Consider the following 18,915-nt stretch of genomic DNA (forward strand, 5'->3'; position numbering starts at 1 on the left):
AGGCAAGAGTATGTGCAATTGGAATAAAGGAGATGTTAGAAACAAAAGAAAAAATTAAATTTTCCAAAGGAAATGTATGTACTTCCTCACTCCCAAATGCCACGCCAACCCACAAGAATGCACCCTCAGTGAGCACAGTGGCTCCTGGCCTCACATTCTCAGCAAGCAGAGGACTCTCAAACATTTATCCTGCCCTGTCTTTGAGGAATGTGGCACTGCTGGTGGGTTCTTTCCTAAGTAGCTCTTGACACTATATTTATAACTCCAGCAATACAGAAGTTCAGAACAATTAAGTGTTCCCTTCAGCTTGCATGACACCCATTCTTGTTGGCACTATATATGGATGAATTAAATCCATCTCAAGAACTCCTCTGATTCTTTCCCAAGATGTTCCCTCTTCAGAAAAAGAAATAATTCTACATATTCTACTCATTTCTCAAAAAGCAATGACTAATCAATACACTTAAATTCAACCCCATCCAACCAGATAAGACTTCAGATAGCTGTTTCCAAACTAATTCATTTGGCATCTCAATACATTTCATGGAGTCCCTTTCAAGACTTATCTGTTACTTTCCCTCCAATAAGGAATGCAGCTCTAGTATAAATTAACTATTTGTCCCAGAACTGGACAAGACCTTTGAGGAACAAACTGAAGCCCAAAGTAGCTAAGTAATTCCCAAAGCTATCTTCACTATTTAACAAAGAGCAAGCCTAGGAAGTCTCCATGGATCTCCTATGGCTCAGGCAGTTGAGTCTGCCTGCAATGCAGGAGACCTGGGTTTGACTCCTGGGTCAGAAAAGATTCCCTGGAGGAGGAAATGGCAACCCACTCCAGTATTCTTGCCTAGGAAATTCCATGGACAGGGGAGCATGGCAGGCTATGGTCCATGGGGTTGCAAGAGTCAGACATGACTTTGCAATTAAACCTACCTACCTAGGAGGTCTCTACCATCCCTAGTCCAAAATACTTTCCATTTCGCCTAAAAGCCTCACTTTCACATGATACAGAATCTATCGTCATTGCTTACTATTACTACTCTTTAAACCAAAAGAAATCTATTCCACTATGTCACCCAACTTCTTTTTCTTGATTATAATTCTGATGTGAGTCTGATCAAACAACAACCAGATGGCCAATCAACAAAAATCAACGGCCCCCCTCTGTGCCCTGAGCCAAGCACCACATTAACAATGAAGATACAGTGGTGAACAGGACAGAAGTGGTTCATCCTTGTAAAATTTGGTTTTGCTCAGTCAGTCAGTCGTGTCTGACTCTGCATTCCCGTGGACCACAGCACACTAGGTTTCCCTGTCCTTCACCATCTCCTGGAGTCTGCGCAAACCCATGTCCATTGAGTCGGTGATGCCATCCAACCATCTCATCCTGTGTCGTCCCCCTTCTCCTCCTGCCTTCAATCTTTCCCAGCATCAGAGTCATAAAGTTCACAGACAGGATAATCTGGGAGGCTTAAAACTAATGAAATTTACTTGGGTCCCTGATTCATCTGACAATGAACTAGAATGTCATTTTTTCCCAAAGTATCTGAGTGCTTCCTAAGTATCACAATCCATTCAAAGTAATTAAAACTTGCTTAGATGTAACTGTTCAAACACAAATCACCACTTTGCAGATACAGACACCCATGAACGAGACGGAGGAATAAATTCATTTTTCAACAACTATTTGTCAAGTGTCACCTTCTAATACCATGATAAGCTGAGAATATGTAATCAATTTAAAAGAGACAAGATATATATTAAAAATAAAAACTTTTATAGTCTCTAAACACATCTGTGACGCTGTCATACTTACAATTATGTTACAATCTATAATCTAGGAATTATAACACACATTTTCTCATTTAACCCTTCTATGATAATTTGTTTTAAAGATTACCAAAATGATACTCAAGGAAGTTACGGAACCTGCTGCAGCTCTCAGAACTGACAGATGACAGATCCAAAAGCAAGAGCCTAATCTAATTCTAGATTCCGAGACTTTTCTATTGAACCAAACTGTCTCAATAAGAAAGTGTTAGTCACTCAGTCGTGTCCAACTCTTTCCAACCCCGTGGACTGTAGCCTGCCAGGCTCCTCTGTCCATGGCATTCTCTAGGCAAGAATACTGGAGTGGGTAACCATTCCCTTCTCCAGGGGATCTTCCTGACCCAGGGATCAAACCCGGGTCTCCTGGATTGCAGGCAGATTTTTCTACCATCTGAGCCACCAGTCTGAATCAAAGCTCCTACCAAACTGTTTTAAACTGATAATGCTAATATCAGTAGAAATAATACTAGTTAATATCAGTGTATTAAACATGCTCTCACATGCCAGATACTGTTGCAAGCCTTTTACACAAACTGATGATGTTATTTATGAGTACTTCAGTAGGGACTTTCCTGGTAGTCCAGTGGCTAAGACCCTGTGCTCCCAATGCAAGGGGCCCAGGTTGGATCCTGAATCAGGGAATGAGATTCCCACATGCCACAACTAAGATCCGGTGCAGCCAAATAAATAATTTTTGTTTGTTTAAAAAAGTACTTCAGTAATACCACAGCTCAGTCAAATGAGAAGTTTTTAAAGCGATTAAAATTCTTCACAACGGTATTCAGAATTAATATAAAGCCAGTTTCAGACAACCAACTAATTATTAAAAACATACAACCAAAGGGAGGGATGGTTGAGGGCAGAGAGGGAATAGCAAACCCCAAGAGGCTCATGTGGCCCAAAGAAAGAGGTTCCCCACCAGACTCTAAAACTCATACCACTTTCAGAGAGCATAAGTGACCTCTGAAGAGTTAGCCAAATGGATCACATGACTCATTGAGTTTCTTTCATGCCTACATTCAAATTCTGCAAAAGCAAGCTTGTTTCCAAACTGCGGATGTGTTCAGCAACACAGAAATGCCTTAGAGAGGAGATAGACACTCTGTGGGTGGGAGGCCAGCCACAGCGCATGCAACCAGGACTCTAACCACAGCGTCCCCCCTGCAGCATGTTACAAAGTTCATATGAATTACCTCATTCGGCCTGACCTTAGGAAAACCAGAAAGAAGATAGTGACTCAGTCCCTAAACGCAGAGCACAAGGCGATTTAGACCTTCTGGAGGAAAACGGAAAGCCCCAGGAAGAAATGGAATTTGTCACCCGGTCAAGCCAGCAACCTCCAGCAAAACTGCAACTAAAACTCTGCACTCTGCGGCAGGTAAAACAGGGAGATGAAAAGAAAAACGCTTTCATACTGTGTTAACGTTTACATAAAGGCTTGGGCAAAAGAAGCCCCACTCCCATATGCCTGTTCTTCCTCTTTCCAATGGAATGGCTTGCTAAAGGAGAAAGAAGTGGGTGAAGACTTTGATGGGTGGCCTCAGGCTTGGTCAGGAGGAATCAGCCTTTTTACCAAAAAACAAAGACACCACAGTGATACAGAAGGAGGAAAAAGAAAAGAAAATTAAGCCTCTGGGAATGAATGGAGCGCCTTCCTGAGCAATTACATTGAGATTCCCCATTTACTTTGGTCCATAAAGCCAAAGAGAGACAACCTAATTTCCTGCTGTCTTTTATTCTTCAGCTAGATTATTAGGTTCACTTCAAATCTCTCAACCAATGTCAGTTCTCTATTCAACCTAGCATACTCAAAGTATATGATCATATATAGTAGAAGCTTCCACAAATAACAATGACTAATATTTGTTACTGCTTATTATGTGCCAGGCACGCACGTCATACACAGATGAAGAAACTGAGGCTTAAAGAGGTGCAGTGACTTGCCCACGACAACAGGGCTAGCACTGATTTAACTCAGGCTGCCTCACACAACTGCTTGCAAGCAGTCTAGAAGAACGCCGTTTTTTAGCGCATAAAAAATCCAGTCCCTTTTTTAAAAAATAGTAAGCGCTTCAGCTGAAAAGATCAAGATCCATTTTATCTTCTTAAAAATATTGAATTTATTCTTTAATTGAAGTATAGTTGATGTACAATATTCTGTAAGCTACAGGTGTATAATACAGTGACTCAAAATTTTTAAAGGTTATACTTCATTTGTAGTTATTATAAAACAGAAGCTATATTCTCTATGCTGTACAGGATATCCTTGTAGCTTATTTTATATATGATAGTTTGTACTTCTCAACCCTTAATCCCTATCTTGCTTCTCCCTGCTAAGATCCATTGTAATTAAAACTGCACAGAACTATGTGCAGTGAGAATGGCTTTCCAGTTAATTTGCTGATACTGGTGCTAGATTTGCCTTTTTGAAAAATATTCATTCTACACAACCTACCTCCAAACCCTCTCCACCAAATGTCAGGTACAGTTATGCTCTGGGTACAGTTCACAGAACAAATTCCCTCTGAGACACACAGGACAGCGAGGATCCAACCCCACACCTCAGCATGGCAGAACCATCACCCTCACACCAGCCAACTGGGCTGCATGTCCCAAACAGGTCATTAGGAAAAGCAAGAAAGGAATTCTCAAACTTCAGAAAGCTCTCAAAGGGCAGCACTTCCCCTCAAAGGAAAACTGGCAAGAAAAAGCAATCCACAAGCCCATTTAAACAAACAGAAACAGGCTTAAACAGACAAAAGTAATATTATTGTTTCTTTAAGCCACCTACATAATATTTACATTTTCCCAGAGCTGGGAAATCACTGACTACAGTCAAGTAACCCTTGAATTCACCTCTGCCATGCCATTAAACCTGAACCTGCTTAAGGCCTAAACCAATAAAACTTCTGTTTAACTTATCATCTCAAAGTTCCGCTGAAATTAAAGCCCAAATAAACCAAATGAATCTTAATTCCCTTGGAAAGCTCCTTTAACTGTAAAACATTATGGAATGTTAAACTTCATTTTAGAATGTTAAACTTCATTTTAGAATTGCTTTTTTTTTCTCCAATGCAGTGCACCCAGTTACGCTTTCTATTTTCAAAAAAAAAAAAAAAAATTTTGGTTTTTGTTTGTTTTGCTGTTGGAGAACTATATCAGACACACATAAATTTCTATGATCTAACTGGCAAAATATCAAAAAATATTCCTCGAAACAAGCATCTGAGGGAAGTTTTCAGGGTAAATTTGAGTTGTCTAAGAATATGAGGATTGAGAAGGGTTCATCATCTATCTAAAGTCAGAAATAACTCTACACAGCCTTTTATAAGATTCACTTACTTAAAATATTCTGAAAGAAGGAAAAAATTAAATGAGAATAAAACAATCAGATTACAAAACATTAAGCAACAGCTTTGGACACGGGTGAACCTTACAGTGGACTATGGGGTCAGATTCCAGCTAATCGCAGTTTCTCAACCAAAGACCATATGCTTATAAGTAAACCGTATACAAATCCTCTTCCATAGGTGGGGTTTTTACTAGTTTGTCCTAAACTTTTTTCAGTTCCCAGTACATTTATAAGATAACTTCAATTCCTCCAAATTTTACCATAGTGGTTGGAAAACTCATGCTAAACTTACTGAAATTCAAAGATAAACAGGCACTCCTAGTCACCCTTTCTCATATGATTAGTAAAAGACACATCATCCAGCTCCCCGCCCTCTATATTCTGCAGTGTATTCACAGGACGCTGATGCTGTCTTAGCAATGCTTTTCCCGCGCCGTAATTATAGGAGTAAAAAGTATTTTGCTCTGAGTTTCAGTGATGTCAGCCTGAAACACATTCTAATGTATTTCAAAAGGACAGAATATGCAACCACCCTTTGGTACAAACAAAGTCAAAAATAACCTGAAGTTCAGCTGACCACAAAAAAGGGGAAGCAGCACTTACCCTGCTAAATAGACAGGAGACGCAAAGAGCAATGCTCTGCAGACTTCCACCTACCTAACAAATGGTCAAAGGCCATGAACACCGCTCACACCAAGAGGAAGATCCATGCAAAAGCACCAAAAAATGTTAAATTCTCTGGGTTTTCATTGCCGCACACCGGCTTCTGTAGTTGTGGCACTCAGGCTGAGTTGCCCCACGGCATATGGGACCTTAGTCCCCCCACCAAGGAGCCAACCTGTGCCCCCTGCAGTGCAAGCACAGTCCTAACCACTGAGCGACCAGGGAAGGCCCTACACTCACTATTAACCAAGGGAATGCAAATTAAATAACAATGAGGTGACTTTGCAATGTTTTTCCTCTATCTTACTGACTGCATCCACGGCAGCCGAGGATGCAATGGAACTAGATTAAAAATAGTCTTAAACTGCAATAAATAACTACTCATAAAAATGGTTACACCCTCATGCTCAGTAAATTCTATTTTGTGTATCTATCCTAAAAAAACATCCATAAATGGTAAAGGTTTCTTGCTCTTGTTCACTACAGTGTTATGTATAGTAGCAAAAATTAGAAACATCCATGTTTTCCCTATTTCGGGAATGAGAGCCTATTCAATAAAATACAATACAGACATCAAAATGATAGCTGAAGTCACACAGCTATATCTCATAATTCTAAGTTTAAATAGCAGGAAATCTATCAGTACAATATTCCTCAACAAATTACAAATAGAATTTATGATTTAGCAGTGTCACTTCTCAGTACATACTTGAAATAATAGCAAAGTTTCTAAGCAATAATAATAATAAAAGCAAGGTCTCTAAGAGATATCTGTACACTCCTGTTCACAACAGCAATATTCACAAGAGCCAAAAGGTGGAAGCAGCCAAATGTCCACTGACTGAGTAAATGGATAAACAAGATGAAGTATACATATATAATGGAATATTACTCAGACTTAAAGGAAGGAAATCTTGACACATGGATGAACCTTAAGAACATTATGCCAAGTGAAATAAGCCAGTCACAAAAACACGAATACTGTATGATACCACTTATGAGAGATATCAAACAGCCAAACAGAAACAAAAAGTAGGAGCTGGCCGGGAGGAGGAAAGGGGAACTGTATTGTAATTTAATGAGGACGGAGTTTCAATTCCCAAGAAAAAGTTCTGGCAATTGAATACACAACAATGTAAATACATTAACACTACTGAATACTGAAAAATGGTTTTGATGGTAAATGTTACCTGTGTTAAACCACAATTTACTAGTGTTTTTTTCTTGGTGGGGCCGCACAGCTTGTGGGATCTTAGTTCCCTGACCAGGGATTGAACCTGGGCCCTCTGCACAAAGTTCTAACCACTGGACTGCCAGGGAAATTCCCAAATCACAATTTTTAAAATTAACAGTACAGTAAGATTACATATGTGTAAAATAAAAAAGTGAAAAAGCCTAGAAAATAATTCTTCAAAATATTTATGTATTACTATCATCTGTGATGTGATTTTTATATCACTGTTTTTAAAAATTTAGAAATATTACTCTAGCTAACCCACAAAATCTTAACATCTTTCCAGTGCAAATGATATACATAAGAGAAATTACTCCTTTTTCAGCATATATATAACAAACATGGAGCCAAAGTTTGAATTAAGATCTTGCTCTTTACCATGGATAAGAACTGATCTAAGTAAACTCCCTGAAAGCAGGTTTCAATCTGTTTTGTTCACTGAATCCCCAGCAGCAGTCTAGCCCATTGTGAATATTCATAAATACTTGGGAAATGAATTTAGAAAGCTCCTTTCACAATCCACACACATACTTTGGCCAACTGGCATTAATTTCATGAAAACACTCTGCTGATTACATTCTAAATCTTTTAAATCCAAGATCTTCTAAGTCTATTCTTCTGGCTTCCAATCTCCCACCTCACCTTTTTTCCTCCTCTAATTATCTCACTTTGTTTAGTATCTGGAAAAAGAACTGAGTGTTGCAATATATAATTAGTAAATTATCTTAGCTGATGGAATCATATGTAGCAGCAGTGGGCAATTACAGTCTATAAAATGCAGATTACTCTGGCTGTTTTAATACTCTATGAAAGATGAGCGCTTGCCTCTGCACACTGAAGGCACAGTTGCAGCTAGAATGCGACTAGGATGGTTTTATCCTTTCAGTTCATAAGTGGGAAAAAAGGGAAGTCCTATATACACAAGTTTCACAACCTCAAAATGCTCATTTAGCTCATATGTGGGACCCGAGCTAAGCTAAGAAGAAACTATTCCAAACAGCAATGGGCACATTTCCCTTCATAAAGAAAAATCTTCCCAGTGGGCTTGGCGGGTACCCAATCTGTCCACCTGCAGCCATCTAGAGGATAGAGATTCACACCCTTGGCAAGAGTTCCCAGCTCTGCTTTTGCAAACAGCACTGTCCAACAGAGGTATAACACAAGCCACTGTCTTTATTATTTACTGGCTGTGCTGGGCTTTCGTTGCTGCACGTGGGCTTTCTGTAGTCGCTGTGCATGGGCTTCTCACTGCAGCGGCTTCTCTTGCTGCAGAGCCGGGCTCTAGGGCACAGAGGCCAGTAGTTGCCGCACTCAGGCTTAGTAGCTGCGGTGCACGAGCTTAGTTGCTCCTCCGCATGTGGAGTCTTCCCAGACCGGGGATCCAAACAGTGTCCGCTGCACTGGCAGGCGAATGCTTAACCAATGGATTACCAGGGAAGTCAGTTATTTTAGGAAGTCATTAATTTTAAATTTTCCAATAGTCATGTTAAAAAACAAACATATAAAAATTAATTTTATTTAGCTCAATATACTCAGTATTATTTCAACATGTAACCAATAATAAAAACAAGATTTGTGATATATTTTCTCTTTCCTTTGTCTTGGAAATTCAGTACGTATTTCAGACTTAATAGCATCTCTCAAATCAGGCTAGCCACATTTAAAGTATTCAACAGCCATACCTGACTAGTAATTACCCTATGCGGGCAACACACTTTTAGAATGATGGTCACTTTTGTGACATGTTTACATTCATTTCACAAGTTAATTTTTTTTATAGGCTCTGATATCTCTTTCCTGGTGTGTAACTGGGCCCTCTCCATTAAAAGTGTGTGTGTGTGTATGTGTGTGTGTGTGTGTGTGTGTGTATATACAAGTAAGCAAAAACCATTTCAACTGGCCACTGACAGCCAAGCTAACACTAACTATAGGATGATTATATATTACAGTCCTCTACAATTTTAGGACAGATGTCAACAGAAAAATGTGGCTTGTTTTACAGGGATACACATCTCAGCCAACATTTCTATCTAAATAGACGTAATAGCTTTACCAGACTTTGTACAACAGGTGTATCCCTGAAAAAGCTGTAAACAGTTCAAAAGTTTCCTTTTACCAAAGAAGCAAGCTCTTTAAAAAAATGAGAGATGCTTTATTTATTTGATAAGCTTTTACAAAATTATTGCTAAATGAGATTAGGGACATTGTTTTTTCATTGCTCTATTCCCAGAGCCAGATTTGGGTGGAAGTGGTCATATTTTTCTCCTTACAGTTCACCTTTTTAGAGAAGTCTTTCTGAATCACTGATCTGAAACAGCCCTCTGCTCTTTCCCTTCATAGCAAAAATAAACTCAATTGTTGCATAAATGAATGACACTTAAAATAAGGAAAAATAAAGTGAGCTAAACCAGCAGTAACGGTTACCACCAATATTACCCATTTTTAAATGGCTACCCTCCATCTAGTCAAGGCTATGGTTTTTCCAGTGGTCATGTATGGATGTGAGAGTTGGACTGTGAAGAAGGCTGAGCGCCGAAGAATTGATGCTTTTGAACTTGTTGTTGGAAAAGACTCTTGAGAGTCCCTTGGGCTGCAAGGAGATCCAACCCGTCCATTCTGAAGGAGATCAGCCCTGGGATTTCTTTGGAAGGAATGATGCTAAAGCTGAAACTCCAGTACTTTGGCCACCTCATGCAAAGAGTTGACTCATTGGAAAAGACTCTGATGCTGGGAGGGATTGGGGGCAGGAGGAGAAGGGGACGACCGAGGATGAGATGGCTGGATGGCATGACGGACTCGATGGACATGAATCTGAGTGAACTCTGGGAGTTGGTGATGGACAGGGAGGCTTGGCGTGCTGCGATTCATGGGGTCACAAAGAGTCGGACACGACTGAGCGACTGAACTGAACTGAACTGACCCTCTATAAGATGCAGTGGAGGATTATGGTCTAGTTGTGAGAAGAGGGGAAATTGTGTACTTGTGTTTAAAAGAAAACTCACAGTACCTAGTACTGGGACTTTCATTCAAAATGATGAGTACGCTTTCACTTACTCAAGCACCTACCAAGTGCCAGGCATTTATTTTAGACCCTGGGTAAACATGCTAGACTCTGTTCTAAACAAACTATAACAAGAGATTACAACTTTTGCTATGAAGGGAAAGAGCAGAGTACTTTAAGAGGGAAGGGTGTCTAATTTGGATTGGTGGTTCAGGAAGACTTCTCTGAGAAGGTGGCATGTAAGTTGACAAGGGAAGAACTAAGAGAAGCAATTCCAGGCCCGGGTTCTGTGATGGGGACTACCTTGAATCCTGAAGGGAACTGAAGAGGCTTAATAAGACTAGACTCCTAGTTATAGACTCTTAATTAATGTTGTTGCATCAGGGACTTTGCTGCTGGTCCAGTAGCTATGACTTTGCATTCCCAATGCAGGGAGCCTGGGTTCGATTCCTGGTGGAGGAACTAGATCCCACATGCCACAACTAAAGATCCCGTGTGCTGTAACTAAGATTGAGCAGAGCCAAATAAGTAAATAAATAAAAATAAATATTTTTTTAAGTTGTTGCATCAGAGAGCAAACAATGAGCTAGCCCCTCATATATAACATATATAATAATAATAACAGGCAATGCTTTGTGTGGTCAGTCACTCAGTTGTGTCTGACTCTTTGCGACCCCACGGACTACAGGACTGTAGCCTGCCTGCTTAACCAGAATAGCCTCCTACATGGCAACATATATCAGCTCTTCAATGAGACAAGGACAAAAATGGGCCAAGTTAGTCAAGATGTATCTTTGCAAGCATTTACCTTATTATATCCTACACTGTCTCTCACCATCCATTCCAAAGAGGGGCCCGGCTAGCCAATGACCCTGGGACAAATTAGAAGCGAAAAGCAAGCCTCAAACGGGGGTCTTTATCAAAAGGCAGCAATTTATGTGGAAAGCTAAGAGTAAACAAGAGCTGATGCTCTAGGCAAGGAGTTGGGACACGAGAAAGCATTCGGCCAGTCTCACTTTTTTGTCCCCAAAACGAATGTTTACAGTACGACATGCACTGACTGCCAAAGGAAATCTAAGAATAACCACATTATTGGATGCGTTTAGCTTTCCTTTTTGTAAATGTTTTGTGGCACTGCTTTCCAAAGAATTCTAAGTCTTGCACGTTAGCCAGAAAAAGAAATGCGGTAGAGTGTGTATTGTTCATGCTTGCTGGTATATAAGACTGGTGACTAATTTTCTTCTGAAATTCAGTTAAAGGAATGTGTTTCTGTGAGTCCTGCTCACACAAACACAAAATTCCACTGGATTAACACTGTGTAAGAACAGAATATATCAGACACAGCGACAGGATGTGCAAATAACCATACACCTGCTATACGGCAAAACAACTGCTGGGAATGTTTATATTCAGTAATACAAGGACTCTGTCAGTATAAAAAGTTTAAGCAAAATACCTTTGATGTTGTAAGTTAGCACTCTTATCACCAAAACTTCCAATGGAAACACTGAATAAAATAGTGCAACTCATTACTGTTGGTTCTAGGTGTAAAATGCAGAGCCAGAGAAACACAAAAATATTTAAATTATAACTAGGAAAAAACCTATGGGTGAACTTAAGATCTGTTACATGGAGTCTCACACGCTTGCTTTATTAACCCATTCTTCAGCACAACTTCTTAAAAAGTGTGGAGGGTTCAGAAGATAATTTCAAGCTCCTAAATAAGACTTCATCTTTAAAAAAATTTTTTTATTAACTCCCTTTTATTATAATTATAATTACTTCCTAATTATTCTACTTCTAAAGCAAACACAGCGTCACTTCTTATTCCTATGATGTACCCAAGGCTCAGGAAGAAAAGTGAGCACCTTGGTTTAGAGAAGAAGCAGAATATGCTCTGATAGATTAATGATTTTAGTCAATTTCTACTCTTGGAAGCCTGAATATGTAGAAAAGGAAACTTATGAGTTAACACACTGTTGACATTCTTGCTTCTGCACAAAGCCTAACAGTACATTCATAAGGATGACTTATGAACACTATAATGAAGATACATGAAAGTCAGAGTGTCAAAATGGTAAGAAACTCCTAAACTACAGATGCCCATTTTGCGAAAGTAAACTGGAATATTAAAATTATCTTTATAGCCAAGAAGCAGTGAAAAGGAGACTGGAATTTTGAGTCAGGAAAACTTGAGTTCTGCCTTTTCCCTACGTAAGTGTGGATCTTCACCAAATCACTTAACAAGGCCCAACCTTTCATTAGGTTAATGCTGCAGAGGATTCTTGGGAGAATCATAAGTCTGGGTACACTGAATACCCATAAAAAGCCAACAATTATCAAAGCAGGAAAACATTAATTCATTCAACTAATACTCACTGATGGAGGCCCTGGGGATACAGCAGTAAGCATGGCATTCAAACTCCTAGAAAAAGGCCACAATTTCTTTCCTTTGTACCTTTCAGACAAGTTTTCAGCCTTTTCCTTCTTTTTTTTTCTTAAAGAGGGCACCAATATAAAATAAGAAAGAAAAAGTTGGGCCTATGTTCCTTTGCTTGGCAAGAGAAGAAAGAAATTTCTCACCCTCTCTCCCCCTTTCTCACCATCCTGCATTTACCACAGACATCTTGTTTTCCCCGGATATTTTCAAGAGTTCTAGAAACCACATTTTCCTGGCCTTTCCACCAGGTGGTATAGCACTTTTTAAAAATCACTATTATCCATAATAGATCCTTCTGGCAACACTTCTCTTTCCACCTCTTTAGAGAAAACATAAATTTCACTTCTAAACTATATGTCAGAGGTGCCTACCTAATTCTTACAATAACTGGCATAAAAAAGCAAAAAAGATTTATCTAACATTGGGTAAAAGACATGTTCTGTATTAAGACTGCTTTGCTTTAAATTTATGATAAGTTTGACTTCCTTAACTCATATCTTTTCAGGAATTTAACAGACTCTCTCTTCAAATAAACCAAAATGCCCACAAGAATTCAGTCAGAACACCTTCTCCAACTGGTAAATAAGTCCTAACTCAGAACCCAGTAAGTGTTATTTTAGAAGGGGAAATACACAACAGTCAAGTTTCAGAATACACTTGGAAGCTCTTTAAGCAAGATCTAGGACTTACTGTTCTGATTTTCAGCACAATCTTCAAAATATATATTGATGGTAGGACAATCCTAAACACTAAATAAGTATCATTAAATGAGTATGTTATATATAGTAGATGAATATTACATAAGTTAATGAGTATAACAGACATTCTAAGTGTATAAACCCAGAAAAAAACATTTTTACTTTTTAAAGCATTAAAACATTTTCATACAAGTTCAACCTGGATACCTTGGCCCTCATAAAGGAGCATCTCATGCCTGGAGAATTCAACACCAACTAGTTTTCAGCAGCTACTAGTAGCCTCTGGGATAGGCTTCAAATGAGCACAACGGTCTCTGACAGTCTCTACTCAAAGTGTCAAATGATGACAGTGACATAAACAGAAAAAAAAAAAAAAGCACAAAGTAGAGAAGAGAAGGGAAGCAGAGCCCAAGAAAGAGAAAAGCAAAGTGAAAAAAAAAAGGAAGGAAATGCAATTCTTCAATGCACTGACTGGAGAGGCAGACATTCCTGACTTTCAAACTTCAGAGCAAACTCATGGCTACAATACACTTCACTAAAAATAAGATTTCACTTGCTATGACCTGTTTGCCTCTGCCCCCTACCCCTCAATTCACATGATGAAACTCTAATGTGATAAGATTTGGAGGTGGGGCCTTTGGGAGGTAATCAGGTCTTCAAGGTGGCCCATAGGATGGGATAAGTGGCCTTATAAGAAGGTGAGAGGTAGCCCTTTTCCTGGAGTGAGGGCACTGCCAGATAGCTATCAGTTATCTACAGCCAGGAAGGGGCCCTCATCAGAACACAACATGCTGGGACTTCCCTGGTGATCTAATGGTCAAGACTCCTGGCTCCCACTGCCTGGGGGCAAGTGTTTGACCTCTGACTGGGGGGATCCCCTGCATACCCCTAAGGCCAAAAAGAATCCAACATGCTGGCACCCACATCTCAGACATCTAGCCTCTAGAACTTTCAGAAATACATAACTTTGTTGTTGAGGTCACCTAGCATATGTTATAGCAGCCTCAGGTTAAAGTGACTAAACCTTAGAAACAATTGACTCAGAACTTCACTTGGGATCATCAGCTACTGAGTAAGGGCACCTGACTCTTGCCCTTCCCTACCCTTCGCCCCTTCTTCAGGTTTGGAAGTTAAGAGGTTCAAAAAACTAAAACTTCCGAATCTTAAAAAGAAATTTGACCTCCTAAAGTGGTTAAGTAAACTTAAAAGGTCTGGCAAGGAAATCCTGACACACTAATCCGTCCTCACTCCTCCCATAAGTCATCATCCGGCCCTGATTTTCCTTGCCTCTAGTCTCCAGAAAGAAGTCTGATGGCAATGTTGGGCGCGCGCCTGCTGTTTTTTAAGAGCAATCATTTTGTTCCATTCCAGCCTTCTCTAATCGGATACCAGTACGTCTGCGTTGGCAGGACTTCCCTGCTGAGGCTCCCAGGGCCAGGAGGCCGCGGGGTTCAAGCACCGGACTCAGACATCAGCCCAAGCGTCCCCTTTCGGGGGAGCCTCCTTGAAACACACAATCATGGTCGGCGAAACCAACCTAAGTTTCCTTCCAATCTTTTCCCAAGTCATGCTTTCCACTGCACGCTTCCTCCAAAAAAGGAAGAAACCGACCGAAGGCTCAGCTCTCGCCGGCTGCTCCTACCTAGTACCAGAACTTGTTTGCAAAACATTAGAGGCACCTATAAAGGTGACTTTACTGGAAACGCACCACCGTGACTCCTGCCACCCAGATTTACTGAGCGCCCCCCACCCCGCCACGAGAGGCGCTCCGACAGGGAAGGTAGAGGAGGCGGAGTCCCTACGTCCACTCCTGGCCGTTACACGGCCCCCAAAACACTCCAGGGGCCACAGGCCAATGAACGAACTAATAGAGGGGGCCGCCATGAGGACCGCGAGGGGGCGAAGGGCGTCCCCGGGCACAGAGGAAACGTGGGGAGTGGCCTGGGGACGACTCCAGGCTCTCAGAACTGCTCCCCAGCCGCCGGCCGCCCGAGGCGGAGTCGCAGAGGCCATCTGGCGCGGGAGGCGGGAGAGGGCCCTCCGCCTCCCCGCCCTTCCTCCGCTTTCATCCCCGGTGCGCCCAGCGCAAGCCCGCAGGCACCAGCTCGAGACACTACTCCGAGATCCGACAGAAGCCCCTTCTCGATGGCCTCCTCCTTCCTCGCGAGCATCCCTCGTGCACCCCGCAGAGACACGTGGAGTTGGGGTCCTGCCGCCCTGGGATTTCCCGGGAGCGACTGGGCGCCGGTACTGCGCCTACGGGCACACCACTCACTTGCTGGCCGGTGCGGAGCTTGCCCTGGGGCGCTCTCCTGAAGAAGGAGGTCCTGGCGGTGAAGAAGAAGTCCTCGGAGTCCTCCTCCAGGCTGCTGTAGCCGCTGCTCATGCTGCTGGTCCCGTCGCGCGCGGGCCGCCTCCCCGGGGCGCTGGCGGCCAGGCAGGGGGTGCCGCGCCCGCCCGCCCCGCGAGGTTCCCGGCGCGCGGCCGCAAGCCGCCGGCGGGCCGTCCTGCTGCAGCTGCGGCCGCCGCTCAACCCGGCCGCCCCGGCCCCTCCCGCCGCCTCCCGGCTTCCCGGCCCGGCTCCTGGCGCGGCTGGGGCCCCAGAAACACCCAGCGACCCCGCCCCCTGGGCCTCGACCCCGCCCCAGCCCCGCCCCGCGCCCCGCGGGCCCCGCCCCGAGAGGCCTGGGACGCGCCCCAGGCGGTCTGGTCACTCCCGGCGCAGGTGGGAGTGAGGACTATGTAGCTGGGCTGTTCTACGAGCGCTGCTCTTCCGGAGCAGTATTTGGGGAGCCCCCCGGATCCCTGCTTCGACGGCTGCGTCTGTGCTTCGGGTCGCTACCCCAGCCTCCCGGAAACTGCCAATTCCTCGGAGATCAGTGCCCCCGCCCGGCTAGCTCGGGTTTGGGGGAGGGCCCAAGCAGAGCCGGAAACTTTCTCCGCCGTCTCCGCACTGCTCGCCCCTTCCCGGGGTCCGGCGGGTGAAAATTGCAGGGCGGAGGGACACCCCTCCCCCCCCCGCAGTCCCACCCCCGAGACCCTCAGGAGTTCTGCAGTCTTTTTGCTCCGAAGAGAACTCTGGCAACCCCGCCCTCCAAAGAGGGTTAAAAGTTAGCTGAGAGGCGTGAGGAAGTAACGACTGGGTAGAGTTTATTCAAATAAAAACATCCTTTCCGGAAATTCAGTTGAGCTTTGGTCTTTCTCGCCCTTCTTTCTAGTGAGGATTCATTCCTAAATAAGGACGGCCAAGGTCATTCTGATCTTTGAGGCCACTTGGTGCGAAGCAGGGTGGACTAGTTCTGCAGTTCGAGTGCTTATTAATTAAACGTGTTTTTTAAATCTTCCCTTCCAAAATCCGCTTTACCTACCAGGCACGGTTTCAATCTTGGGGTGAAGGGTTCAGGGAACTCTTCACCCTCCTCAAAAAACAAGTTCCGTATTTTCTGAATCCTTCCAGTCAGCTAATCCTCTTTAAAAATGCAAAATTTTTCTCCAGGCCACCTGTGGGTGATAGTCATTTACATCTTGGTGTTATTAAACTGATTTAAACCATACTAATTCCCTTGCAGAGATCCTGACTCAAAGGTGGTTTTGAAGTTTCAGCTCTGCTGTGGTAAGCCGGCTTTAGGAGAGGTTACATTAGGAGGGGAAGAGAGGGTTAGAAAACAAAATTTTCAGCCATTATAGCTAAACTTTCTTGCATTATCTCCTTTAGTCCTGAAAACAACTGCATAAGGTAGTTAGCAGGCTTCCCTGGTGGCTCATACAGTGAACAATCTGCCTGCAATGCAGGAGACCTGGGTTCGGATCCCTAGGTGGGAGAGATCCCCTGGAGAAGGGAATGGCACCCACTCCAGTATTCTTGCCTGGAGACTTCCATGGACAAGAGGACCCTGGGGGGCTACAATCTGTGGGGGTCACAAAGAATCGGACAGGACTGAGCAACTTCAAGGTAGTTAGTACTATTTTACACTCATTTTACATGAAAATTTAAAGGAACAAGGGCTATTAATTCCCTGTAACAGTCCATGCAATACTTCTATTTTGGTTGTAAAAAAGTCAAAGGATAATTGGAGACTTGCTTTAAGATACACACCTAATCCTTATACTTTATTGTCTGAAATTCCTGAATGAGCCAATTATTTTTCAGTCATTGATTTGAAGGATGCTTTCTAGAGTTAGCTTCCCTTGTGGCTCAGCAGGGAAATCTGCCTGCAGTGTGGGAGACCTGGGTTCGATCCCTGGGTTGGGAAGATCCCCTGGAGAAGGGAAAAGCTACTCACTCCCGTATTCTGGCCTGAAGAAATCCATGGACTGTACAGTCCATGGGGTAGCAAAGAGCTGGACGTGACTGAACGACTTTCACTTCACTGCATCTAGAGCAACTGAGGCTTAAAGCGAGGAGGGAGCTACCGTAAGGACTGGGACCGCTGTGATCTGAAGAGCTTCAGATGCCCTTCTAGGTTCTCTCCTTGGTCAGTGGTCAGCCATGTGGAATAGCTGGGAGGGAGAACTGACCCAGAGATGACAAGAAGGATAGAACTGGCTCCAGTCATTCTCTCCTCAGACAGAAAGAAGGCTTGCACGCCTTCAGGCTTACTCACATCCAGTTTGCAAAGTTGTCTATTAACCCAAGGGAGTCTCAGCCACCCTAGGCAGCAGGCCTTGAAATTATAGCCAGTCCACTTTAAAGATCTTACAACTTTGAAGGCTTTCCAGCCTCACAGCCACTGAATAATTAGAAACCAGATATTCTATGTTGTTTCACCCAATCTAAGCTGATCCCTGTGAGAAAATGTTAGTCACCCGTCATGTTCCACTCTTCTGTGACCCCATGGACTGTAGTCCACCAGGCTTCTCTGTCTATGGAATTCTCCAGGCCAGAATACTGGAGTGGGTAGCCTTTCCCTTCTCCAGCGGATCTTCCCAACCCCGGGATCAAACCCAGGTCTCCTGCATTGCAGGCAGATTTTTCACTGTATGAGCCCTAGGGAAGCCCAACCCCTGTGTGTGCCACACACATAAACTGATGTAAGGAAATCAGATGATATACTTACTTCAAGATAGACTTGTGTCATTTGCTTTCCATTATTTCATTAATACAATCCTTATTAACTGTGCTTCCCTGGTGGGATACTCCAATTTAAATATTTAAATACTCCAATTTAAGAGTCATGTGTACGTTAAAGGATTTATATAACTTGTTTGATTGTAAATGGAAAGAAGGAAATAACCACACCCAGAACAAATTGTTTTGCACAATTCCTGAATACTCTGAAGAAAGATATTAAAAGAAAAAATACATTAAAGTGCTTTGTGAGCCACCATACCATAAATAGGATATTTTCCTGGTATTGTTTGTAAGTTCCAAAGGACAGAATTAATTTTTATATTTGTCAGCGCATCATCAGAACTGGGTGTAACAAAAAGGCATAACTGAAGTAGAAGCACTGCTTTAAACAACAAAAAGCAATAAGTAAATAAAGGAAAGAAAAATTGGTATTCTGTTTCCTACATCAGCATAGTAGTCATATAGCCATATTTTTCTGATAGTATTTTTTTTAAACAGTTCGGCAAACTTTAGTATGCTTTTTTTTTTGGCCGTGCCATGTGGCTTGTGGGATCTTAGTTCCCGACCAAGAACTGAACCTCTGCAATGAGAGTGCAGAGCCCTAACCACTCGACTGCCAGGGAATT

General features: G+C 42.6%; 1 protein-coding gene across 1 annotated transcript in view; it reads right to left on the reverse strand.

The window, feature by feature from the left end:
* Positions 1–15,611, reverse strand: part of RASSF3 (Ras association domain family member 3) — a 76,242-nt gene extending 60,631 nt beyond the window's left edge. Inside the window, exon 1 of the mRNA XM_052639734.1 lies at positions 15,494–15,611. Coding sequence (XP_052495694.1) covers positions 15,494–15,604 — 111 coding nt within the window. The 5' untranslated portion in view covers positions 15,605–15,611. The remainder of the gene's footprint in view (positions 1–15,493) is intronic.
* Between the last annotated feature and the right edge of the window lie 3,304 nt (positions 15,612–18,915).

This window comes from Budorcas taxicolor, chromosome 5, assembly GCF_023091745.1.
Source record: "Budorcas taxicolor isolate Tak-1 chromosome 5, Takin1.1, whole genome shotgun sequence".
Lineage (NCBI taxonomy): Eukaryota > Metazoa > Chordata > Mammalia > Artiodactyla > Bovidae > Budorcas > Budorcas taxicolor.